This window comes from Sorghum bicolor, chromosome 3, assembly GCF_000003195.3.
Source record: "Sorghum bicolor cultivar BTx623 chromosome 3, Sorghum_bicolor_NCBIv3, whole genome shotgun sequence".
In the NCBI taxonomy this organism is placed as follows: Eukaryota; Viridiplantae; Streptophyta; class Magnoliopsida; order Poales; family Poaceae; genus Sorghum; species Sorghum bicolor.
In genome coordinates, this window is record NC_012872.2 from 42,615,914 (window position 1) to 42,641,950 (window position 26,037).

The window sequence follows — 26,037 nt, forward strand, 5'->3', positions numbered from 1 at the left end:
ACGAGATTGGTTATTCTCATCCCAAAATCATCGACAGATTCCCCCTCCTTGAACTGAATGTTCTCAAACTCCTTCAAGAGCCTCTGGGCATTCACCTCTTTAACACGATCTGCTCCGACACGCATGGTTTTCACCGCCTCCCACGCCTCCTTCACCGTAGACTTCCTTCCCAACGTTTGCCACATCTCTTTTGGGACCGAGCGCAGTAACACACTCATTGCTTGACGATCATGCGCCCTCTTGGGATCGGTACCTGGGTCGATCACCTCCCAGATCTCCATCGCCTCGAAGTTGCATTGCATCAACATCACCCATTCTGTGTAGTTATCGCTGGTCAGCATCGGCCACATGAGAGAATTTTCCTTGACCCCAGCACTGGAAGCTGAGGTTTCTCCATTACCGCCTGCCATGGTGATTTACAGTGAACGACGGCGCGGCTCGCGATCTCCCTCTCCTTCTACTCGTGCTGTGGACCTCTGGATCCACTCCTCGCTCCGATACCAGAATGTTGGAACCGAGCTCGCAGATTGAGCCCGGCGACGTCGCGGCACCGGCTGGTGGTGACCGTGGCGAGTTAAACCCTAACAAACTATGGAAACAGAGAAACGCGAGAGAGACGGGATTTGTTTCAACTGCAATGCGCAGCCTTAAACGATGCAATCTTATTTCCTTATATAGGCCTCTTCCCCGTCACAAATAGCGGCTGCACGGTGTGCCTCATTTGGGTCACCCATGCGACATGCACGGCCCACCAGCTATGACGGGGAGGATTACAATCTGCGGTTCCGGCGTGCTCACGTGTGCAATCACCATGACACCCAGAATTCTACGCATATTAAACATGCTGACAAACTAAGCTAATGCAACTAAGATGCAGATACAAGTATGACACGATTACAGGATGCAAATCAACAACCGTGGTCTAGTCTTCGACTTCATCTGCAACACCAGCACAATCAGTAACTGCAAGTGAAGGGCTCCCATTCATTTCTGCAAGCCATTTGGACTAGGTATGCATTTTTTGAACTTGCACACCATGGAAAGTGGTGTGGCCGCAGACTAGCAGTGACCCTTTGTTATACTTTTTAATGTTATGTCCACAAGATAACATGTATATACAGTTGCAAACAGTAAAATTGGTGATAGTGTTCAGATAGCCAAAGATAATCGCTATCGTAGTAGACACTACTGCCCTGTAAGTGAGAAACAAGCTAACACCATGGATTGAACTGTCCGCAAGCTTTTCCTTGAAAGCTACTGTTTTAGAAATTTAAATACTATTATAAACTGAATTTATGTGTTAAAAATGTAACACTAAAGCTACTGCTTTTACACGAGAAGGATATATGCTGCATCTTGAATTGTAGATAGGTTAGTAAAAACAATTTTCATTTAGTTTTTTTGGTTGTTTCATGACTAGAAGAATGACTTGATTTTCTGTTGTATGGTCATTCTATAGAGGAAAACATATATCGATGCCTATTGTATATACATGTACATTTAATTGTTTCACCATCTGAATTTGTTGCAATTCAGAGTTCAGATAGTAACGATCAAATCTGATGTACTATGTCACATTATTTCAGCATTGTACCTACTGCTTTCTGAAATTTTTTCTAACTAAATGTGCTTTGATTTTACCCCAAGCTGAATGACATCTTCATATATATGTTACTTGATCCCGGGCACCAAGTATATGCGTCTCCATTCTTCTTTAAAATAATCTGCATGCTTTTTTTCATAAACTGCAAAGTCATCCACCTATACCATGGCAGCTAGTAGGGGGAAATCATATACTATCTAGATAACAGTTTTAGTGAAAGCTATGAATTGCCTTTTAGCACCTGACTGCATAACCAGTATCATATTATAAGTTCTACACTTCGTATTACATGTCTACTAGCTGCATCACCACTCACCAGTATCACATTGGTGTCTACTAATTGCAGGCATGAATAACCAGTTGGTCGATCTGCAGCGACTGCAAGTTGTCTTCACTGGTGCAGGGTAGCCATAGAAACGTGTGCAGCGGCTGCAAGCTGCCTTCCTTGCTGCAGGGTGGCCACGTAAATAGCTGGAACAAATTAACTTGTTTAGTGAAAAAATATAGCTGGTACTGTATGTTAGTTTATGGAGCCATTTTGTATGCCCATTTATGATACATATATGAAATGTTATGTTTGGAGCACCCATTATGTATGGTCATTATTGTGTAATTAGTAATTGTTATTATATTGTTTGTGACTATTTTTTAAATGGGCCAGCCCAGCTTGGATTGTAACAATATTGGGCTTAAAGGAAAAAAATGTCAATTTATAACTAGGCCAAGAAGTTTTTCACAACAAGTGGGCCAATTGGGTTGGCCCTAATTAATGAAAAAAGCCCATTCCTAATGGGCCAAATGTTTTTTTGCCACGTCATTAGCCATGTCATCTGACATGTCACAGGTGTCATGTCATCATATATGTGGTGTTATTCTGTTCAATTTGTTATGACGATTTAGTCTCGTCATTGCATCAATGACATGAGAACTATCATCACTATATCAGTGACGAATTCCTCTAGTGGTCACAGAAGGTTGTTAGTGACCCACCTTCTGTGACAACAGTTACTTCGTCACTGCAGGCAAGCAGTGACAGGAAACAGGCTATATTCGTCATAATCTAATTGTCACAGAAGCCTAGAATTCTTTTAGCGTGGCTACAAAGTTTTTATTCTTTGCTTGAGTTATAGGAAACGCCGCACTATCAAGAGGGATGCAAATTGAGTTGGTAAGATGAGGATAAGAGTGCTCAGGTCAACTTAGCTCTTGCGCCTGAGAGACACACTTGCACGCATGAAACAACTTGGAATTTTCTTCTCTGCCAGGGTGACCCGGTAGTACCAACCCTCAGGGCCGGTGGTACCGGCAGTGCCAGCCCTTCTCCAGTTTTGCGAGAAAATGAACTACCGGTAGTACCGGGCTCGGACCGGTGGTACCGGCCAGCACCAGTAGTACCGGTGTGAAACGTTGGTAGTATCGGCAGGCCAAATTTGCGCTGACTTTGGTTGCGGAGATTTGAACTGCCGGTGGTACCGGCCTTCCACCGGTGGTACCGGCAATGGTCGGTAGTACCGACAAAAGCCCAGTGGTACCGGTAGGCTTATTTCTCACAAATCCTAGAGACTTCTTACCGTTAGATCTGAGGTAGCCAGTGGTACCGGTGGTTGCCCCAGTAGTACCGGCAGTTGTTCAGGACCTGTATAAATAGCTCTTCCCTCATTTCTAACCGTTAGCTCTCCCATTCCTTCAACTCTAGATCTGAGAAAATAGTCTCCAAGCTTTGACTCACCCACTCTCTCTCCCTCTTTGCTCCTAGACTTAACTCCTTGAGAGATTCGAGCTAGAGAAGTGAGATTAGAGAGTTGGGAGCTTCGATTTGTGACTTGAGCACTTGGTTTCTTCGTATTGCCGATTTGGTTTGCATTTGTTACTCTTGGGTTCTTGGAACCCTAGCCGGCTAGGCGTTCTTCGTGGTTGCCCGTGTTGATTCATTTGTGAGGGCACCCCGAAGTGTTTGTATAACCCTTTGATTCTTAGTGGAAATCTTGAGCTAACCTGTGTGGTTGTTTGAGGGAGGAGACCTAAGTGGTTGGACCTTCGTGGTCACCTCAACAACGGGGACGTAGGAACTCCTTCGTGGGGATTGCCGAACCTCGGGAAAAATATCTTGTCTTGCTGTGGAGGTAGCATCGACTACCCTTGTTCTTGTGTTCTTCGTGTTCTTCCTCTCTACTCCCTTTCATAGGTGAACAAGGGTTGATCTACATTTTGGAGAAGAACCGAGCCAAGGGAACTTCAACATCATCCTCTACTACATCTTGGAGAGTGGGGTAACTCTCAGATCTGAAATCAAAACTCAATCTACTCTGATTTTGTAGCTCTCATAGGGCGTCGGTAGTACCAACAGTTGCGTCGGTAGTACTGGCTGTCTTACACCGGTAGTACCGGCCCAAACTGTCGGTAGTACCGGCAGGTATTTAACTTCTGCAACTTGAGTTTTTGAGTTTCAGGTTTTTAAGATACGCATATTCACCCCCCCCTCCTTTCATCCTCCATTCAAATTCTGTGGTTGAAAACTTTGCTTCAATCCTAAGCAAAGTGAGTGGAAATTTAGTGGACTTGGCCAGTGGAAAAGAAAAGGGTGAGTGGAGGAGAGTAGGTGGTGATGTGATGTATGTTAGGTGAGGTCTATGACATGTGGGAACCATGGTGGTGGACAGACCATGTAAGAAATATAAAGCATATAAATATAATGCAGTAATTAAAAATTAGAATAAGCTGAGAATAAATATATAAACTAACTCAATCTTTTTATGCCACAACAATAAATATTTTTAATGGGTTGTTACACACCAGAAAAATTATTTATATGGGGTGTAGAATTTTATAATGTAGTGTTATAAAGTAAATATATATAAACTAAAAAAGTAAGTATAGATAAATACCGAGTTACCTTCCGGCGAGGGTTCAAAGTTTAGCGTGCTCTGAACTGGACCTTTGTTGACTCTACTTATCGTCACTACCTAGGATTGTCAGTCCGTGGCACAACGCTAGAAATGCTTGTGTGACACTAGAAGTGGCAAACGATTTTACCACAAGCGGACGGTGGTCAATGTACCACTTCACCAAGAGTATTCCAGATATCGTATTTTCCACGGGGAACGAAGAGTGGATTAACTAGACCAATTGAATCATCGGATGATGATCAAAGGATTTAGGATTGGGTGGAGAGGTATTTCTAGTATTTGGCTTCTGGCTAAGCTATCCTAAGTATACCGAGAGTTAACTCCCTTCCTACTGTGTCCGATAGGTGAAAAGGGTGTGGCGAAATACATCCCTAGGCAGCTACCATGCAGGCCAACTATTATTTGCAACTTTCCTAACAACACACTGAAGAGAACTCCTAATGTCTAGCAGAGGCCTATCAAGCTTCGTTGCTGGCGTTCTTCAGGTGCGACAAGAAGTCCACAAGGGCAGACTTAGTCTAGACACCACGTCTACACTAATTCTACTACTCTAGAACCAGCTAAGGTTTCGAGCACTTCACACAAGGCAAAGCAATGTGCCAGTAGGCCGGTTGTATACTTAAAATAAACTAAGATAGAAAGTAAATATTGGAAGTACACAGATGAAAGGCAACTAGAAGAAAAACTTACTAGAAGACAAGCATCCGCTGAGGCGCTCGTAGAAGACTCCCGACAAGCCAGGACTCCTCCTCAAGGAACTCCTCACTCTCTTCCCTCTATTCTCACACTTAGCTAAGAGTAGATCTTCCTAAGATACATCATGCTTAACTAGGCTCTCTAAGGGGGTATTTATAGGGGAGAGATGGAGTAGGGGCTACTCCAGCACCACGTCAGCGATCCGCGTGCTCCCTCTTCTCCACCATTGGATAAACCGACCTTTGAACCGCCATATGATCAACGGTTGGGGATTTCCATCACATATTCATCATGGGGACGTCGGTGGGAGTGAACTAACTTCAGGTGGGCCCATATCATAGGTCGGTCGACCGACCTTTTGCTTCGATGTGGGCCCCACCAATCTTCTAGAAGGTGCTGAGGTCGGTGGGAGTGTGGGCCAGGTGGGGTCCCACCAAATGTGGGTCGGCCGACCTACCCTTGGGGGGGTTGGCCCACCACCATGCTCCACATGTTGTCCCCACTTGTCATCTTAAATCTTTTGTTGATATGTGGTGGTTTTGGTTCTTGATCATCTTTGCTTCATTTGAGCTTGATCAGGCTTGATTAGTGGTTGTTTGGACCTGCATCCAAATAATGACATGTACATGTGGAACCAAGTGAATTGTACCTATGTCACTACTTAGTCGCTTGGTGTTATCCCCAAAACTTAACCATTGTTGACAGTTTTGTTCAAAAATCATAGTGAAAATACCGTCAACAACCTTCCAAATTATTTATTCCGCTGATGATTCCAAAGTGGGTGACTCTGGTGATTCTTCTAGCTTGTCTTGATCTACCATCTTCATAGAAGAGTTGAGCTCTTGTTTTGGCTTGAATGTGAACTACTCTTCTTGACCATTGATGGTGAATTTGATAGTTCCTTTCCCAACATCAATGTGTGCATTGGAAGTGCTCAAGAATGGTCTCCCGAGAATGAGTGACATTGTCTGGATGCATATCCAGTACCACAAAGTCGACTAGCACGATCTTGACTGGAATATTTTCGGCGATGCCCAATGGATATCAAACTAATTGATCGGCCAGCTGAAGACACATTGATGTTGGCTCAAGTGCAGTGTGATTAAGCTTGTAGTAGATAGAAACACGCATCACACTAACACTTGCTCCAAGATCACAGAGTGCATGGTTGAAATGTTGATATCTAATTGTACATTCGATGGTCAGACATCCTGGATCCTTTTTCTTTTCTAACTGACTTGTTGAGGATGGTCGCACTACACTCTTCTGTGAGCTTGATTACTTCAGTGGATGACAGTGGTCTCTTCTTATTAAGAATGTCTCTGATGTACTTGGCGTATGTAGGGACCTATATGGCATCTAGCAGAGGTATATTGATATATAATTTTTTAAGTACCTCTATGAACTTACCAAACTGCTCATCTACTTGTGGTGGTCTTCTATTTTGACGAGGAAACAGTAGGTAATTGGTGTCTTGAAAATCTTGTCTCATCTTGTGGTCTTGGACCAGTTCTGGTATTATGTCTTCAGGGATGTTGTTGTTGTTCTCCACCATTGTTGGTAATGTTGATGGTATTACCACTGGTCTTTTGGTACCTTTTGGGTAGGGAGGATCTTTGGTGGAACTCCCTCTCCTTGTAGTGATATTCTTTACGTGCTCAAGGTTAGTGGCAATAGGCAACATAGCGGCTAACTGTGCTATTTTTGCTAACTGTGCTCAAGGTTTTTATTATATTCAAGTTGGTCATTAATGGCAGATGAGAAACTATCCATTTTAACATTTATGTCTTCCAAGGTTTTATCATTATTAGCAAGCCTAGCTTTAATATCTAGATTGATTTTAGATTGCTGCATAATTATCTCTCTTAAAGAAGGTTGCTTTGTAAAATTACCTGAATTCATACATGGCTATCTTGATGTTGTCTCCAATTTGGTTGATGTAGAACTTTCTTGACGGCGGGACTTGAGTTTGATTTAGATATTGCTTCAATCGCCCTCTGGTCTTCCTTGAACTTGGCCCTCTGGTCTAGCCTGTGGAGCAAGTCATCCATCTTGGTGGACAGTGCATTTACTTCTTCACCATTGTCTTGGGACCAGCTTTGATTATCTGATATCTTCTCCATAAGCTTCTTAGCTTTCCCAAGACTGAGTGATAAGAATGATCCTTCAGAAGTGGCATCTAGGTGCTCACATGTCTTTTGGTTTAATCCATGATAAAAACCTTGCATGAGTAACCATTCTTCCATTCCATGATGAGGACAATCTTGAATGTATCATTGGAAACGCTCCCATGCTTCTGAAATAGTTTTTGTCTTCTACTATTGGAAGTTGGTAATCTTTCCTCTTAAGGGATTTGTCTTGTCTATTGGGAAGAATTTTGCTAGAAGTGACTTGGAACACTTCACCTATGTGTTGATGTCTTCTTTGTTGGCATAGAACCACTGCTTCATTCTTCCCACTAACGAGAATGGAAAGAGGCGAAGTAGTATGATATCTTGATTGTCTCTTTCTATGGCGATGGTGTTTTCAATCTCCATGAGGCCCTATAGATGTGCACTTGCATCTTTATTGACACTTGCTAACACCACTTGAATACTAGGTTGTCATCCCTAGCATGGCACTAGAGTGTACTATGGTATTTATACGAACACAGATAAATCCGCAAGCGCACAGATACCGTTGTAGCTTTTACCCGGTTAAAGGTTTTATCGTATCCATAGGGAAACGGGAGAACTGATCTACGCTCTAACTTAACCTAGATAGATAGGTAGGTGTAAATAGGAAAGATAATAGAATTGAATAAGAACAATATTAAAGGTAAGATAACAATGGGTGATAATATGGGAATAGAGAGTAGAGCAATCTATATGGGCGATGGTTGGAGAATAGAGAGGATAACTATGGTTTCTCTACTTCAAAGGGGTATGTCTATGTCTGGGACGAACCACATGATAAGAATACACCACAAAGGATGCTTATCCATAGGCCGATAAACCCTACTAGTCCTACTAACTGGAGGTGGACTACAGTGGACCAACATAGCTGTCACCTACGTGGCCAACCACACGATCCGGCTAGACAGGGGATATCCACAAGTAATCTAGGTCTAAGCACCATACTTACACCTATACTACAACTCTAACTTATAGGGTCCTATAGATTAAAAGTACTCAAAAGAGTTGTGAACCAAAACATACATGGATAGTAATTGCATAATTAAATAGAAGTAGATTACCAGAGTCATCCCATGAGCAAGCTTGATTAGAGCTTGATCATGGAGAAGTACAACCGGAGGAAGAACCAATAGGCCGGCCTCACCTCCAATCCTCCCTCGCTCTCCATCTCGCTACTATCTAGATCTACTCTAGTTTAGAGAAGAGAGGAGAGCTCTCATCTCCAAACCCTAGCTTTTGCTCTGTCCATGAATAATGAATAGGGATCAAGAGGGGTTGTCTCCTCTAGGGGCCAAGGTGTCTGCTTATATAGCCCCTCCAAATGAATGTGGGCCGTCGGATCAAACCGACCTTAATCGCACAGTTTTCCTTGATCCTTTAGGTCGGTGGAGCATAATCAGCGAGGTTGAACATGATTGGCCACCAAAGGTGGGCAGGCGCCCAAGGGGGGAGGGCGGGCGCCCTGCCCCCTGGCCCGATCGGCCTCCTGTTCGTTCCCGTGGCTTCTGGAGTCTTCTAGATGATAGAAAATTGTGCGACACATTAATATCTCTATGTAAACCCGACAAGTGGGCCTTTCCTCCATATTTCCTGATAACCCCTTGCAGAAATAGACAAACACCAAAACTCGTGGAATTCTGTCGGATAAAACCCTAAGTCTGGGTGTTGGTTCCATTTGGATCCTTTTCTTTGTTTATTTGATAATTAAATTTGGTACTTAAGGACCGTCAACAACTCCCCCAAGCTTACCTCTTGCTCGTCCCTTAGCATGGATGGACTCAAGAGTTTCTGCAGTAGTTTCATGCCTTAAAGGTACACATGCGTTCAAACAAGATCTCATCTCTGGGTTAGGGTAAACTGTTAAGATTTAAAACTTACTCATTTTACCTTTCACCATGGGGCTTGCAACCGTCACTTATGTCTTGAGCAGTTAAAAGATAGAATGGTCAAGTCAAGCACCATGTCTCTTGTTCTTGATCAACTATAGCTCTAGAGTTTTTGCAGATTTTCAAATAAAACTCAGAGATTCCTTGTATGACTCTCTCAATTCTCTCTTTTGTGGTATTTCTGGATCCTTACCAAGGCAGTGATGGTATATGCCTTCTCTCAGAGTATGTGGTATTTTTGGTATGATGCATAGTGACATTGCCTTCTGTCTCACCCTACTCTAATAAGGTTTTGATATCTAGAGCTCATAGGTGGGGACAGCTAATACATACTTACAAGACATTTATTTCATAGTCAAACCATGGATCCAGAAGAACAAGTCAATAAGTCAAATCAAGATGTGCATGTGTGGTGAATGAATGGTGTATGGTGATGATGGTGATAATGGTGAAAACAATGGTGAAAGTCTAATTATAAATTTGCTCTTTTGAGGGGATACATACCTTTCCTGCACTTTGAAGCTTTTTGAGGAGAATGAGATGCTCTATATTTTCTTTTTCTTTTCTCTCAGGTGGGTATCTTGAACCCCTAATTCTACTGTCGGACACTTGTCCATTTTTACCTCTCGTCTCACTTTTTGTTTTCTTCGAGGTTCCGGGCACTTGCCCTTTTTTATTTCCTCGTATTTTTCTCTTTTTTTAGAGCACTCATCCTCCTGGAATAATATAGCAAGTGGTAGTAACCAAAGTATTTGGAGCATTTATTTCACAGAGAATAACAGGGATAGGAGAATGTTTTTGGCTATTCTCTCCCCGATAGGAGTAGAATATTTTTAGGTGAATCTAGAGATGGAAGTGAGTGAATGGATGCGGATGCGTACTTCCGAAGTAGAAGTAGCATATATGAGTGAACGTGCAAGTGAATCTTAATTTTAACCGCATGACAAGCTCCTAAGGGTCTACACAGCTTGACCACACTCAATGCTCATAAGCAGCAAAAAGTAAATGTATGGTTCATAGTCTAATAAGCATGTATATATGGCTGTGGTAGGATTTTAAACTCTCATCATACAGAAACTCATCATGCAACATTTTAAAGATTTTCAAAGATAAAATTCTCCAGATTTCTAGACTTAGACTTTTGATCAGGTACTCTTCCCACAAGTTTAGGTTTAGAGCAAGCTTTAAATTATAACAGTTAAGCCTAAACTTGAGAGAGAGCTCAAATTTGAAAACTAGGTACTTGGCAGAGCAACTATTCATCATATCCATGTAAGAGTTTATTATTGGAGTTCACTTTGGCATAGACACTTCATTTATTTATTTAATAAACTAAGCAAAGATATATATATATATAAGCACAAAATCTTTATTTGGGTTTTTATGATTATGCATCTTTTTATTATTTGAGTAAGGTTCGTTTGCACTCAATAGTAGCAGTCGTACGCAGGTGTGGGCATTTGGAAGGAACCAATAATATTTTTAACTATAGTACCATAGCATACCAGATAAGAGCATGTGGCCTCGGGCATCTCATGGCGCCAGGCTGGTATTTGACGCCAACAGTTTGATTTTTGCTGTTAACTCAACAGTACGTGACCGTAGAATGGCATAGAGGAAAGAAACAAACTTATGTATAAAGGGTAGACAGGTCATTTGAAATAGCCGTTAGCCACTGTTAGCATCAAAACTTGACGGAAATGACACAAATAAAGTTCGTGGATGGCACGGAAAAGGTAACTAACTTTTCAAGAACACAGAGACAGAGTGCAACTTTATAATGACATACAGGGAAAACTCTCTAGGGATGAGCCTGGTTAGCCGAGACAAGCAAGGCCTATGACTTTGATCTCACGCCAACACTAGATGAGCAACGGCCGCTGGTCGGGCTTCTAGCTGGCGACGGCGGCGATGCCCCAGAGGCCGCCCTAGGTAGTTAGCCCTTGCCGCCTTGCCGAGCGGCCGGCGACGAGCTCCTGCTGCGGCAGCACCGTTCCAGCTACATGGCTGATACACCAAGATCCCGATCCGATGGGCGTCAGACTATCTTCAACAATCGACATCCAAAATATAAAATTTATCTGTTCTTTGGGTAGTGCTATAGGTAAAAAATTCTATACTTATTTTTAGTCTTCTTTAATAACAAGACCTACAAAACAAAACTGTCTCTAAACAGGTCTCGAGAAAAGAGGATACCCAAATTTGGGTTATGCCTCTCCTGATATGTAAAATGGGTCTTCTGTACGAGTACTCTATTGAAGGCTATAAATATTAGGTTAGAGACTCATTTTGAATTTGGGTTTTTAAATAGGTCTCCTATTGGAGACAGCCTCAGGTTATCTTTCATAGATAACCTATTAGGAGACCCAAATGTAAAATAATTCTGTAACATAATATTTATAGCCTCTAACCGATATAGTATGACTCATTTGCAAAAAAAGTTTTCTTTTAGATTTTATTGTTGAAAAAACTAAAAATAGATATAATACCCTTTACATGTGCTACCTAAGGTCTTGTTCAGTTCGCGAAAAATTTTAAGTTTGACTACTGTAGCACTTTTCGTTTGTATGTAATAATTATTATCCAATTATAAATTAATTAGGTTCAAAAGATTCATCTCGCAAATTATAGATAAACAGTATCATTAGTTTTTATTTTTATCTATATTTAATACTCTATATATACGTACAAATATTTGATGTAACGAAAAATCTTGAAAATTTTTAGGAAATAAACAAGGCCTAAACTTAGAAGACACTATGAGTGCTTTGGCGCTCAGCGGACAGGCGGCGGCGCCCAGTTCTCTCCCTTGCCGCGAGTCGCGCTAGGGGCAGGAGGCGTTGTTTAATTCCCAAAAATTTTTAAAATTCTTCGTCATATTAAATCTTGTGGTACATACATAAAACATTAAATATAAATAAAAAAGATAACTAATTATATAGTTTATTTATAATTTGTGAGATAAATCTTTTAAGTTTATTTAGTTCATGATTAGATAATAATTATCAAATAAAAACGAAAGTGCTACAGTAAGAAAAGCCAAAATTTTTCGCAAGGGAACGATTCTGGAGTTCGAGACTCGGAGGTGGAGCCCGGCATTTGTCGGAAAAAATTTAGTGGCCAGCGAGATCATTATTTTTTTCCTGTTGTAATAGCGTCAAACACCAGTAATTTTAATACCTAAACAACCAAACAACAATTTTCAAATTCAACCGTACAATATTACAGACCTGTATTGAGCCTAAAACTAACTTTCCAAACAGGACCTTATTATAGTTCATAAAGGACTAGGCGACTAGCCGACTAGGTCATCCATAAGTGATAAATTCGTTGAATTGGATGATTACTGCATGTGGGCACGTAGCTCCTATTGTTGGATAATAGTTTTGGCCTCCACTCCTCGGTAGTGCTCAGCGATGAAAACGGTATGGATATTTTCCGACCATATTTGAGACCGAATTCATTTAGAGAGGTTTAGATCTGTCCGTATCCGAGTCCGAATTCAACATTCGATAACGTATCTGTATCCGAATACTTAAATCATATATTTATGATGTCGACATCCAATCGTATCTTATCTGACATGATTGATATTTTTCGTATTCGAATCTGAATTCGACCAAAAATATGAAAACAAATATAATATCGGTGATATCCGTCCGTATCTGATCCGTTTTCATCCGTAGTAGTGTTGATGTTTAGGCCTTGTTTAGTTCGCAAAAATTTTAGTTTTTGGCTACTGTAGCACTTTCGTTTTTATTTAACAAACATTGTACAATCACAGAGTAACTAGCCTCAAAAGATTATCTCACAAATTACATGTAAACTGTGCAATTAGTTTTTATTTGCGTCTATATTTAATGTTTCATACATGCGACCAAAGATTCGATGTGATGAGGAATCTTGAAATTTTTTTCGAACTAAACAAGGCCTTAATATTGATGAACCTTTTCACCCTTACTATACTACGATTCGGAGCCAAATTTACCTGTGGTTTACCCTGTCCAAATGTGTTTTATTACCCTCTAGGATATTTTCCCTTTTCTGTCATTTATTTATTTGATTTGAAGCGTTCAAGTTTGAAACTTATTCAAATAGTAGCTACAATTTGGTAAAAATCACTTGACAAATCTTATAATTTGGCAAGTGACTAAAATATATGGCAATTGAAAAAAATTAGTATCTCCAATAGTTTGGTATTTAGGCTTTGGCAAAATTAGAAAAAGTGGATCCACTCCAAACAAATCCAACTGTTTTTTGTTGTATGTTTTATGTCCTGCGCGTCGTACCTGGTGGCCGCTGCTGCGCAGGTCTACATCAAGGTGAAGAACTGAAGATTGACCGATCAACTGTTGGCTGCCTGCGCCGTACGTGGCCAGCGGTATCCTTGAACAAGCCAAGCGCGTTCAGCCTCCAATCCAAGACCTTTAGGTTTTGACTTTTGAGCGATCTTCTCCCTTTCATTTGATTTGATATTCGATCAAACACTTGTAGCACTGTACCCATATTTTTTTGGCTGCCAAACCACTAGGCATTACACAGAACAAACCCAATCACAAGAAAATTATACAGCCAAGGCCGAACCGTACGGAGAGAACAAATCCCACGTTGAGACAACCCCTCAAACAGTAGACAATCACTTGACATTATTTTTTTAACGAAGGAAAATTCAGCCAAGCAACAATCCTAGCACACCAAACCTCAATCCAATCAGCGCGTACGCACACATCCAATCAGCGAAGGAAAATTCAGCGCTTAAGCAACAATACTAGCACACCGAACTTTACCACGCCAAACACCGATTCGATCAGCCAAACACGAACAAGCGCATACGCACATCCCAGAAGAATAATCATGGCAACCAAGCATGAAACAAGCCGTGCGTAGACACGTCACAGCTAGAAATCTGATCGAAGTCGTTTGGCGTATCGCGAGAAACCCCACAAACCAAGCATCGAAGTCGTATCGCCAGAAACCCCAAACCTGGCGACGACGGCGGCGGTGGCAGCGATGGAATTGGAAGATGACCACGAGACGACAGAAAACCTGAAGCCAAGAGGTCACTGCGCCTAGATCCGCAAGGCTCGATCGGCTCTGCTACAAATCTGATCGAAGTCGTCCAGGCGAGCGCGGGAGAGGCGGCCTTCTTTTCTTGAGTCGCGCACGAAGGACAGAAATACTCCAGGCGAGCGCGGGAGAGGCAGAGTCCGCACGATGGCAACTCATCCGAAGCGTGCAAATTTGCGCGTGATAGCCCTCTGGATGGCCAACCAGCAAAATTTGGCAAGTGCTTTAGCAAACAGTTGGACCATCATTTTTCTTGTTTCGTCAAAAAAAACAAAGATAGCAAGTGCAATTGGCAAACTGTTGGAGATGCTCTTAACGCGCGATAGTAGCAATCATTCAAATAGCCACTCTGAAACTAATTCAGAAATGCTATAGGACACATGTGTGTTTTGTGGTTTGTTGGCACATGAATTTTATAGCCCGCTGGATGAAGACTGGAGCGCCAGATTTGGTCTGAACTGTTCTGGTTGTTTTGTCTCGCTGACGTGCAGAGCCCACTCAAACGTTACTATTTGAAATGGGGAGTCGCGCCTGTCTGTTTCTGGCTATCCCACTTTCCCCATCTTCTGGATATCCCACTTTGCCCAGCAACACTCGAGTGGAAGGGGTTCGTCCTCGGCGATTTCACCGGCACCCTCGCAGCGCCCCCATCTCTTCCTCGACGACGCCAAGGAAGGAGGTGGAGCGCAGCTACCTCCGCTAGGGTTTCCATCTTCTCGGTGGAGGCGCCGCGCCTCTGTGACGCGGACCCTGCCAGCCAGGTGAGTGCTGCTACCTCGATCGAATCTTGCCGTCCTTCGGCGTCGGTGTTGGGTGAGGGATCTCGCGACGAAGGGGTAAAGGGTGGGGGTGGGAGTGGGAGGTTCAATTCGTTCGGCTGCCAGGATGCTGCGCGGCTGGTTTCTGGGGCGACGGTCCCGCCTCATCTGGTGTTGGGTCATCGGTGAGGCGGATTTGGGCGTTCCTCTCTTACGCGTGGTGGGTTCATCGGAGTTTTGGTCAAATTCTGCAACGGAGCTGTTGGATTTGGGAGGAGTATGATTCGTGCGTTCCTTCGCGCGATCACGGGGTGGGGAATATTGGCTTTTGGGGTTGATTTGCGAAATCAGTTCACCGACCGCCACGGTTGGACCAGCTGCTCGGTGCCCGTGCGGCCGTGCGGACGGCCGGCATTGGCGCGCAGCACGCTGCTGCAGGCTGGTGTGACGGGCGGCTGGGCGACGCGAAACAGATCCCCGTCGGCCTGGAGGCTCGCTGCGTGCAGCAGGACAGGGAGTCAGGGACAGCAGGTTGTTTACTTCTGAGTTCGTTCCTGCCCCATGACCCATCCTGTTTTCACCCACTTATAACAGCTTGCTTAGTACCTTGAATCTTATGCTGCAAAACTCGGGTGTAGATTTATCAGAAGCTAGCATCTCGATGCAGATCAATCTTGGTAAACGGGCTATAAAGAGTGCAACAATCCTGGGTCAAACCCCACTTCCAAGGTACTACTCGTCTAGAGCATAGTGCAGCTTCTCAAAAAAAATCTAGAGCATACTGCATCTGGTTTCATTGTCAAAAGGTTGTTGTAGCTTGTGCTGCTTTTCAGTGTAGTAAAATTCTTACAAAAACCCAACCCTTTGCCCCGCAGGATCTCATGAACCAAGCGTCTCGTGACCAAGAGATTGGGTACCACCTAATAAGATCAGGGGACGACGCTAGAGGACACTCGGCAACAGAGCGGCACAAATCAGATTACTTTTCTGCATTCTTTACTTCAAGGTCTAGAATGTTGCCCATGTATAATTCTTCAGCTAATCCCGCACAACTTATATTTTGATGGTGGATCAGTATGTGTGTATGACTCAGTGCTACCAGGAAAGGTAATATTACCTGTGTTGCATATACTATACAAAAAGGCATGTTTAGTATCGATTTCTTGATTGCACATTTATAAGTAGTAAATTGCACATTTTAGTTACTGCAATTTTGGTGTTCAGCGTGTGCAATTTCCAGTTATTATATATAAAACTTTCCTGCTATTGTCATATAATGTATTCCCAAATCATGCATGGTAAATTGTTGCTTTGTACGTCATTACTGAGTGTGCACATTTGCATTGTCACATGATCATCATTCCATTCCACTGGTTTAGTCAGTGGCTTGTGGCACGTGTAGTCTCTACTGTTTCTGGGATTATCTAAAATGAGAGTTGATTAGTTCCTGTGCTCTCTGAGTTTTTTTATTTGTGTCTGATCATTTAAAATTTATCTTTTGGATTGATTTTTCTGAAATGAGAGTTGATTTTCTTCTCTGAATGTCTATGCTGGCTATTGATTTAGCTAGTTGTCTCTGAACTTATGAAATTGCATATCTATATGGCACTGAGATCCAACCCAATTCAGTCAAACAACTTGGTTCAGATTGTCATAGACATTCCTTTCTAATTATGTATATTTTTTCTTTCCTGATCTTTGGTGGATTGAATTTTGTTTCTATCTAATAGTTATTGATTATTATTTATCCAAATTCCAATTACTTTAGTTGCTCTGTATAACTAGTTTGGTTGCTCTGTAAATCGTTTCTTCTTCATTTCTGTAGCTGCTTTTGTTCTTGGTGCCCCTAACTTGCTCATAATATATGACCAGATTTGGCTAATGATTGATAGAGAGATGGTGATGCAAATGTTATGCAATCTGGGGAGCTTGGGCTGGACTCCGGAGCCTGAATTATTGGTGGTGCTGGCTGGTGCTGCTACAGGGGCCTAGACGGAAGATGTGGGCGTGCAGGTGGCAGGGGAGCATATGTTGTGGTGTATGTCCTGTTTCAATTTACATGCCTTATTACTAACCTTATTTTCTAATGTGGAAATTCTGTGTACTAATGTTTAGTTTTTATAACATGCAAGGTTTACTATCCCAATATTGACTTGGAGGGAAATGTGTGCCTGAACATTTTGCGTGAAGATTGGAAGCCTGTCCTGAACATCAACACCATTGTGTATGGCTTGAATCTTCTTTTCTCAAGTTACTGAGATAGCTACTATATATAGAAATAGAAATATAATAACATTATGGAAGCAGATTTGTGTTCAGTTCCGGTAGATAGTTAATATGTACTGGAATAAATTAGTTCATGCATTTTAAGACTCTGGCTTATTGCTCTGAGAATTTATAAAGACCTTGTCCTGAAATGACCTCAAATATTCATTAGTAGTTCCAAGTCACACACTTGTTTTTGTATTATTATTTTTTATGTGTTATGTATTGTGTTGTGACTGACTTTGTTAGTCTAAAGCATAGTTCTTACGGCGTAAAGGCGAGGCACGGCGATGGGGGTGCGCCTGGACGCCTAGGCGCCCGCCTTGCCCGCCTAGGCGCCCATTCTGCGAGGCGATGGGGGGGGCGCCTGGACGCCTAGGCGTCGCCTAGGCGACGCCTTGAGAACTATGGTCTGAAGATATCTGTACCATATCATTTTGGATTTTGATAGAAAATTATTGAAAAGATTATTTCTAATGATCCTATAGGTCTAGTTATTTCTTAACCTAATTTATCCATGTCCTTTCATAGAAAAAATTGTTTCTTTATGTTTTGTGCTAACACACACCACATCTTTGTTACTTGTTATTTGTGCTGACACACACCTCTTTTTTTATCCTTGTCCTTTCATAGAAAAATATTGTTTTTGGTGATTTGTTGTAGCATATATTTAAAATCTATTAGTTGTGTTTGTGGCAACAAATACCCCACAAATTGATCGTGCTATCTTTTAGATAGACGATAACTTTTACATCTAGTGCTGCAAAAAACTAGGCTGCTGGAAGAGAAGGAATGGTCTAGTAAGATGACGCTCTGTAGGTAACTGGAATTTTTAGCTTACTATTTGTAGTTCTGTCTCGTGAACAGTGTATAAGCCACAGTAAATATGCTTAACTCTAGTAAGCTAAAAGAATTTGTCAACTTATTTTTTTTGTTAGTGCCAACTTATTTTTATCTAGTAAGCTAAATACACTCTTTAAAAGTTGTAAGCTTGTACATGTTGGCCTTGCCCATTTTGTTAGTGCCAACTTATTTTTTAATAAATGAGGTATGACTTTTGAATCTCACATTCATTCCATCTGTTTTTTTGTTCTTTTTTATAGCATTTTAGTGATAGTAAAGAACAATTTCCGAGCATATATAAACCAAACAACTAAAAGATTCAGTTACATTATTGCAGTCGGCTATAATGTAAATTGCAAGGGTCTAGTACTGCAATTGTTGTTCTGAGAATGTGCAATATAATGTTGTTGAACCGTTTTCCTCATTTTTTTTCTTTTTTCTGCTAGCTGATATGTTGTGCAAATATGCTGTGCTGTCACTGCTGCTTTTGTGTAATTTAGTAAGCTGTAGGTTTAGTAAATTGGTTGTTGTAGTAAGGTATCATTAGTCTGGTGGTAATGCTAAAGTTGGAGCAATGCATTGGCCTGATTGATGAGCAAGTACTTCCGTCGTGTTTGGTTTTAGGTATGATTGTGTGAATATTGAATATCCTAGTTTTTGTTTTAGGTGTGATTCTCTTTTTGTATTGAACTAGGTTGTTAAAAACTTAGCAATGAATTTTATACCCCTATTCTAATTATTAATTTGGCAGTATCAGAAAGTTAGTTTCAGTTGAATGACTAAAAATTACAGATGGTCGCATATTAATGCTCCTTGAGTCTCATGGTTTGACTATCAAAATGGTCTTATTAAATCAATTGGACTGATGTCTATATCACGAATATGATACCTATTGTTGTTCCATGTCTGTGTTTGTTATGCTCCTCTACCCCTATGTTTGTGATTGTGTTGGTATTGGATAAAATTTTTGTAAATTGTCTTTCCATAGAAAAAAATTGTCATAATCTGTGATTGGGCTGGTTTTGGTAAAAGATATTGTAAATTGTCCTTCCATAGAAAGAAAATTGTATCTTGTAATCTGTGTTTGTGCTAGTATTGGAAAAAATTGGTAAATTGTCCTTCCATAGAACAATTGTCTCTTGTTAGTTGTGATTGTGCTGGTTTTGGTAAAAGATATTGTAAATTGTTCTTTCATAGAAAAAAAATTGTATCCCTCCTTCTGAAATTATATATATTAATTGACATCTTGTTCATTAAAAAAAATAAACAATTTCTTTTTGGCTTCACTGGAGATTCTATAAAACATTATTAGTTCAAGAATTATGCATTTGGATTCAAATTCTATTTGTAGCTACACAGTTTATAATGAAGCATTGTAAATTACTCTCTTATTGTGCTGAATTTACATTGCATATATGGGTGTAATTTGCACATGTGCGCATTGTAATTCGGTATACTTGCAGTATAATTTTTACCCATCTATTCCTGTCAGTCTAATCATTTTTCTGTGAGTTTCTGATTTATTCCTGATTTTGCACTATGCTCTCTGTGCTTCTAGCCTTTTAGACCACATCACAACCTCCCAAGTGCTGGATCTGCTTCTTGTGCACAGTGAGCAACCAGAGCCATGCCCTGCTGTTGAAGCAAGCACAAGCAACAGTCCATTTTTGCCATCCTGACTGTGTTTATAGCTCCCATGATTACAGATTCCATGGATCTAGGTTCTCCTAATCTTTCATCTCAGTTGTTATTTTGTTCGTTGTTGCTTCTTCAGAGAAATTGATTTACCAGAGAAATTGATTGAAAAGATTGGTGTACTAACCTTACCTGATGAGGTATGAATCAGACTTGTAGTGCTTGTTCTTCAAATTTTCTTTGCAATATGATTTCTGCCCCTGTCCCCTGCTGAGCAGAGCAGAGCTTTTCCCAATGTAGAGCAGATCTATTTTGTTTGCTTTGCTTTTTTTCTCAAGTCTTGTCTGTTGTTTTATTCCTATGGATTACCTGTTGTTGGACGGTTTTTCCGGGCTGCTGCATGTTTCATGGACCACTTTCTCTTTTTAGTTATTGGGCTTTACTATTTTAATCATCGGTTGCACAAAAATTACAACAGATCGGCTGTGCGTGGGCCTTGTTTTAAAATCAAGTGTTTTGCAGGCAGCCAGCAACCGTGTGCTAGCTTGTGCTAAAACACAGTTTTTTCTCTGTTGGAAATCATGTGTTCTGCAGGCAGCCAACAACCATGTGCTAGTTTGTACTAAAACACAGTTTTTTCTCTGTTACAAATCGTGTGTTTTGCTGCCAGCAAACAACCATGTGCTTGCTTTTGCTAAAACACACGGTTGTATAGTAGACAGATTGAACTAATTCAAGCATGAATTACCGAATAAAAAAATACAGTAGTAACAGTTGTTAATGAAATCCCGTCCTTGCAGACAAAAGGACCGCTACTGATGGATCGTTGGTGAGAAAATCAAACGTTAGACCAATGATGGCAAGCAAATATCAATCGTGGTGCACGACGCTTTAGCATGTGCGCAGAAAAGCCATTCGACGTTTGCGAGTGGTAAGTGTGAAAGCATGAGCTATTTAACATGCGGTAGTAGCAATCATTCAAATAGCCACTCTGAAACTAATTCAAGCATGAATTACCGAATAAAAAATTACAGTAGTAGCAGTTGTTAATGAAATCCCGTCCTTGCAGACAAAAGGACCGCTACTGATGGATCGTTGGTGAGAAAATCAAACGTTGGACCAATGATGGCAAGCAAATATCGATCGTGGAGCACGACGCTTTAGCATGTGCGCATATTCAAGACTATGGTAAGCCATACGACGTTTGCGAGTGGTAGTTGTGAAAGCATGCTGTGGGAAGTATCCGGTCAACTTCCAAGTCAAGTGGCAGTCACATCTATACTAGCTGCCACTTGACGTTTGACGTGGGAGTCGAGGCTCAAGCAGGTGCAAGTGGAAGTCGAAGTTTCCTTGACCAAATAGCATTCTTCTTATGAGGCCTCGTTTACTTTCCAAAAAAATTTGTAAAATTTTTCAGATTTCTCGTCACATCAAATCTTTAGACATATGCATAAAGTATTAAATATAGAAAAAAAATAAAAACAAATTACACAGTTTGGTTAGAATTGACGAGACGAATCCTTTGAGCATTGTTAGCCCATAATTAAACAATATTTGTCAAATACAAACGAACTTGGTACTATTTAAATTTTGCAAAATATTTTGCAAAAGTAAACAAGACCTTGAGTTATGATATCTCTCTAAGTATTAAATATGGATGTCGCGGTGGATGGACATGCCACAACTACTCGAAACAGCAATAGACGACATTTCTGGTTCTGCAGGCGGCGTGGTGATGGTTCCGGCAGCGGCGCTGATGCTAGTTCTGCAGCTCTTTTCCTTGGCTTCAGCAGCTCAGTCCGGAAACGTAGGCCCGCCGCCGACCTGCCCATCCAGCTGCGGCAACCTGAGCGTGCCGTATCCATTCGGCATCGGCGCCAGCTGCTCCCTCCCTGGCTTCAACCTCACCTGCGACCGAACGCGCCACCCGCCGCGGCTGCTGGTCGGAGATGGCGCCCTCCAGATCGTGGAGATCTCTCTGGCCAACTCCACGGTCCGGGCCCTGTACACAGCGGGCGCCGTTAACATCAACTTCAGCACATCGGCCACATCCGTCGACGGCAGCGGCACCTGGAGCGGCGGCCTCGGCGCTGCCAGTGACAGCCCGTACGTGGTCTCAGAGTGGCGCAACCAGTTGGTTGTCACAGGGTGCAACGTTCAGGGGACGCTGCTCGGGGGCAGCGGCAACGTCATCACCGGCTGCTCCTCCTTCTGCTCCATCGACGACAAGTGGACCGGCGCCGTGGTAACCACCCCTGACGAGGGCGCCACCGCGTGCTCCGGCATCCGCTGCTGCGAGACGCCCATCCCCATTGGCCGCCCGTCCTACAACGTCCAGTTCAAGTACCTGGACGTTGAGAACACGGGTTTGCTACCTGTGGCAGTGCGCATCGCCGAGCATGGTTGGTTTGACAGTGTCGCCGCGCAAATGCTGAACAACTCAGTGAGGGATTCCACGCTCGGGACGCCGGTTCCAGTGGTACTGGACTGGGCGGTGGCGTCGACCCCAATAGTCCCGGGAACGCCTGCTGCGGATGCCGCCGGCAACTCGTCCTGCCCCTCGGACGCGGCGAGGAGCGCCTGCCGCGGCAGCCACAGCGCCTGCCATAACGTCACCAACAACTACCGGACTGGCTACGTGTGCCGCTGCCAGAACGGCTACGACGGCAACCCCTACCTGTCCAGCGGATGCCAAGGTACTCATGTTACATGGGCACGGCACCGTTGGGTGCAGTGCACTAGTACTACTAGCACACAGACTCATACCAGTATGCTTGTTACTTCATTCATCAGATATCAATGAGTGCGAAGTCCCGGGGAATTGTTTCGGTATATGTACAAACACGGACGGATCGTACGAGTGCCGGTGCCCACGCGGTGCTAGTGGTAACCCATACGTGGAACATGGCTGCATCAAATCTTCTCTAGGTGAGCAGAGAGCACACATTACGCTGCTTTTGTATTGCAATACTCCTTGATCGTTTCCTCCTCTGTTTCGACAAGTACTTGCACGGAACAAGCACCAACTGCATTCTTCCTCTGTTCTGTCATAATTCAAAGCCTAATATGTCACTCTGACTCTCTGACAGAAAAAAATTTGTGTGTTATTTTATTATCAGGGCTGAGTATTGGCCTTGGAGTTGGCAGCGGGGCAGGTCTTTTGGTGCTGGTACTCGGTGCTGTCTTTGTGACTCGTAGGATTAAGCATCGCAGGGCAAGAATGCTGAAGCAGAAGTTCTTCAAGCAGAACCGTGGACATTTGTTGCAACAATTGGTGTCTCAAAAGGCTGATATCGCTGAGAAGATGATCATCCCCTTGATAGAGCTGGAAAAAGCCACAAATAATTTTGACAAAGCTCGTGAGCTTGGCGGAGGTGGACATGGTACTGTCTACAAGGGCATTCTATCTGACCAGCATGTTGTCGCAATAAAAAAGTCAAAAGTGGCAATCCAAAGAGAGATTGATGAGTTTATTAATGAGGTAGCTATTCTCTCTCAAATCAATCATCGAAATGTCGTAAAACTCTTTGGATGTTGCCTTGAGACACAAGTGCCACTATTGGTTTACGAATTCATTCCAAATGGTACTCTTTATGATCATCTTCATGTTGAAGGACCAGCAACATTATCATGGGAGTGTAGGCTGAGAATTGCAACGGAAACCGCTAGAGCACTAGCCTACCTTCACATGGCTGTGTCATTCCCTATAATCCACAGAGATATCAAGTCCCATAATATTCTTTTAGATGGCTCAATGATAGCAAAAGTGTCCGATTTCGGAGCTTCAAGATGCATTCCCACGTACAACACTGGGATTTCAACTGCTATCCAAGGAACATTTGGATACTTAGATCCTATGTACTACTACACTGGAAGACTCACTGAGAAGAGTGATGTTTTTAGCTTTGGCGTTGTTCTTATAGAGCTGCTGACTAGGAAAAAGCCCTACTCCTATAGATCACCTAAGGATGATGGTCTTGTTGCACATTTCACGGCATTGCTCTCGGAAGGCAATTTGGTCCATGTACTTGATCCTCAGGTCATAGAAGAGGCAGGTGAACAAGTGGGGGAAGTAGCTGCAATAGCAGCATCATGTGTCAAAATGAAAGCAGAGGATCGACCGACCATGAGACAGGTGGAGATGACCCTTGAAAGCATTCAAGCACCCGTACAAAACGTTGTGCAACGTACAGGTACAAGGATATGTGATGAGAAACAGAAGGCTGTCATGTATCCATTAGTGGAGGGTACAAGCAAGCAGGAGTCAAGTAGACAGTATAGTCTTGAAGAAGAGTACCTCTTGTCAGCAAGATACCCGCGATAGTGTTTCATGCCTTTTATCTTTTTCTAGTTTGAAGATCTTTGCAATATTCATTTTTAACACACTATCTTTAGTTGGCATTTACGTATATTTAAGTCACTACTATATAATATATATAATGAGGTATTTGTCGATGTCTAAAATCACCAAAAATCTCGGCCTTTTTGCGGCCCGGGGCTAAAGGACCCTTTAGCACCGGTTTGTAAAAAGGGTCGGTGCTAAAGGGTCCTGCCCAACGGCTACTGATAGGTGCTGACCGGTGCTAAAGGGTCCCCTTTAGCACCGGCCAGTGCCATGGGCCGAGGCAAACCCTTTAGCACCAGTTTGTGGCACAAACCGGTGTTAAAGGTAACCCTTTAGCACCGGTTTGTGTCCTGAACCAGTGCGAAAGGTCCTTTTATAGGCCGGCTACCTCCTCCCCTCTGTGTGGGGATCATTTGAAACCGAGAGCACCATTGTTGTTTTTAGAGCTTTTTGTTGTTCTTCCTTTGTTCTTCATCTCTGACGCCCATCGTTGATCTTCTTAGACTCCGTCATCGTCTCTTCGTACTTGGAGGTGACTAACTTCATCCTTTCTTGTCTTTTTCATGTTGTTTTTGGCTTATGATTTTCCCATTATTTTTAGCTCAAATCCACTTTGTTATTTTGAATCATTCACTGTATCCATATATATATATATATATATATCATATTTCATGGTTGACCTAGTATTAATGTAGTTTGCAAGAATGAATTATAGTATCTTTTTATGATCTTAGAAAGTAGGATACCTCAAATTAATTGGTTTGTTAATATCACTTGATAAGTTTTTATTACTACATAATGTCCATTGTATAATTTAGATGATTTGTTGAAGTAACTAGACAAATAAAGGATATTATTAGGTTCTTCTTTAATCATACATGTTTAGTAAATGTGGAATTTATAATTGTCTAAAAATTGAGTATGGATAGTAGATGGCAACCGTGACTGGGTCTTCGGTCTCTCAACGGGTTCAAAAGTGATACCGGCCGGAACTCCCTCTCATTACTTGTGGCAAGTGTGGGCAGAAGATTGTGATGGAGTACAAAGTGTCGAAAGAGGGAGTAAACAAGAGTCGTATATTCTATAAGTGTCCGGATCGTAATGTGAGTTATTTCCAACATTTGCTTATATATGTGCTTATTTTTTTAATGATGTTAATTAAACTTTTGATTATCTCTTTTAATTTCAGTGGGATGGTACCGGCGGATGTACAGGTTGGTACTAGGAGGAAGAATACATTCAACACATCAAGAAATCTTTTGCACAGGTGGTTGAGGCTGAAGGTGATGAGGCAGTGAGCCGGCGAAAGGAGTTCAATGATGTTGATCAAGCGAACGATCTATCTATTATAGTTGGGATCTGACACAAACTAATTATGTTGCTTAAGTGCATTTTAGTTTTGGTTTTTTAGTGGTAGTTGCGATTGTATTTGTTATTGCCAAGCTTGCTTGAATTAATCAACTATGTGTGTTAGACATGTTGTGCAATAAGAAGAGAAACTATATGTGCATGGTTTTCATAATATATATGTTATATTTAATGTAGATGGTAACACGTAATTGGATGTGTAATGCTGATCGGCGCTCCGAATAGTTCATTAATGGCGTGCACTATTAGGGATGTCAACGGGGAATTCCCCATCGGAGGTTACTGCCCCAAACCCGTCCCCGCGGGGACAAATTCTCCCCCATCCCCATCCCCGTGAAGGGTCACGGGGAGAACTTATGCCCCATCCCCGTCCCCGCTCGGGGATTAAATCCCCGCGGGGATCCCCGTCCCCGTGTCAATTATATAAACAACAACGAATCACTTACATAAACAGCAGCAAATGTCCAATAATTCACATGCAAATAACAGCC

At 42.2% G+C, this 26,037-nt stretch overlaps 1 protein-coding gene and 1 long non-coding RNA gene across 20 annotated transcripts; one reads left to right on the forward strand and one right to left on the reverse strand.

Moving 5' to 3' along the window:
• On the reverse strand, nt 10,899-20,101 carry LOC110433831. The gene is made up of 2 exons (XR_002451179.1): nt 20,021-20,101; nt 10,899-11,272 (listed from the first exon to the last, which is right to left on the reverse strand). It is a non-coding gene; the product is annotated as an uncharacterized LOC110433831 (long non-coding RNA).
• On the forward strand, nt 14,594-24,244 carry LOC8069613 (wall-associated receptor kinase 3). Of its 19 annotated transcripts, XM_021456590.1 has the most exons (12): nt 14,599-15,093; nt 15,468-15,621; nt 15,729-15,819; nt 15,966-16,197; nt 16,963-17,128; nt 17,223-17,314; nt 19,973-20,033; nt 20,634-20,764; nt 20,903-21,021; nt 21,558-22,529; nt 22,627-22,761; nt 22,953-24,244. In XM_021456590.1, the coding sequence occupies exons 10-12, from the start codon at nt 21,569-21,571 to the stop codon at nt 24,155-24,157; spliced, it is 2,301 nt and encodes a 766-aa protein (XP_021312265.1). In that variant the 5' UTR covers nt 14,599-15,093; nt 15,468-15,621; nt 15,729-15,819; nt 15,966-16,197; nt 16,963-17,128; nt 17,223-17,314; nt 19,973-20,033; nt 20,634-20,764; nt 20,903-21,021; nt 21,558-21,568; the 3' UTR covers nt 24,158-24,244. The 19 variants fall into 19 exon arrangements, 9 of the variants coding, with proteins under 9 accessions (XP_021312271.1, XP_021312270.1, XP_021312268.1 ...); XM_021456596.1 differs by lacking the exon at nt 19,973-20,033 and having other exon boundaries at nt 14,594-15,093; nt 15,966-16,096; nt 16,983-17,128; XM_021456595.1 differs by lacking the exon at nt 19,973-20,033 and having other exon boundaries at nt 14,596-15,093; nt 16,983-17,128.

What these genes read in the sequence shown, in the direction of transcription:
- LOC8069613 (XM_021456596.1), top strand. Translation starts at nt 21,569, where the DNA reads ATGGTTCCGGCAGCGGCGCTGATGCTAGTTCTGCAGCTCTTTTCCTTG. An exon ending in CCTGTCCAGCGGATGCCAAG is followed by an intron (nt 22,530 to 22,626) that starts GTACTCATGTTA and finishes TTCATTCATCAG; the next exon opens with ATATCAATGAGTGCGAAGTC. An exon ending in CTGCATCAAATCTTCTCTAG is followed by an intron (nt 22,762 to 22,952) that starts GTGAGCAGAGAG and finishes TTTTATTATCAG; the next exon opens with GGCTGAGTATTGGCCTTGGA.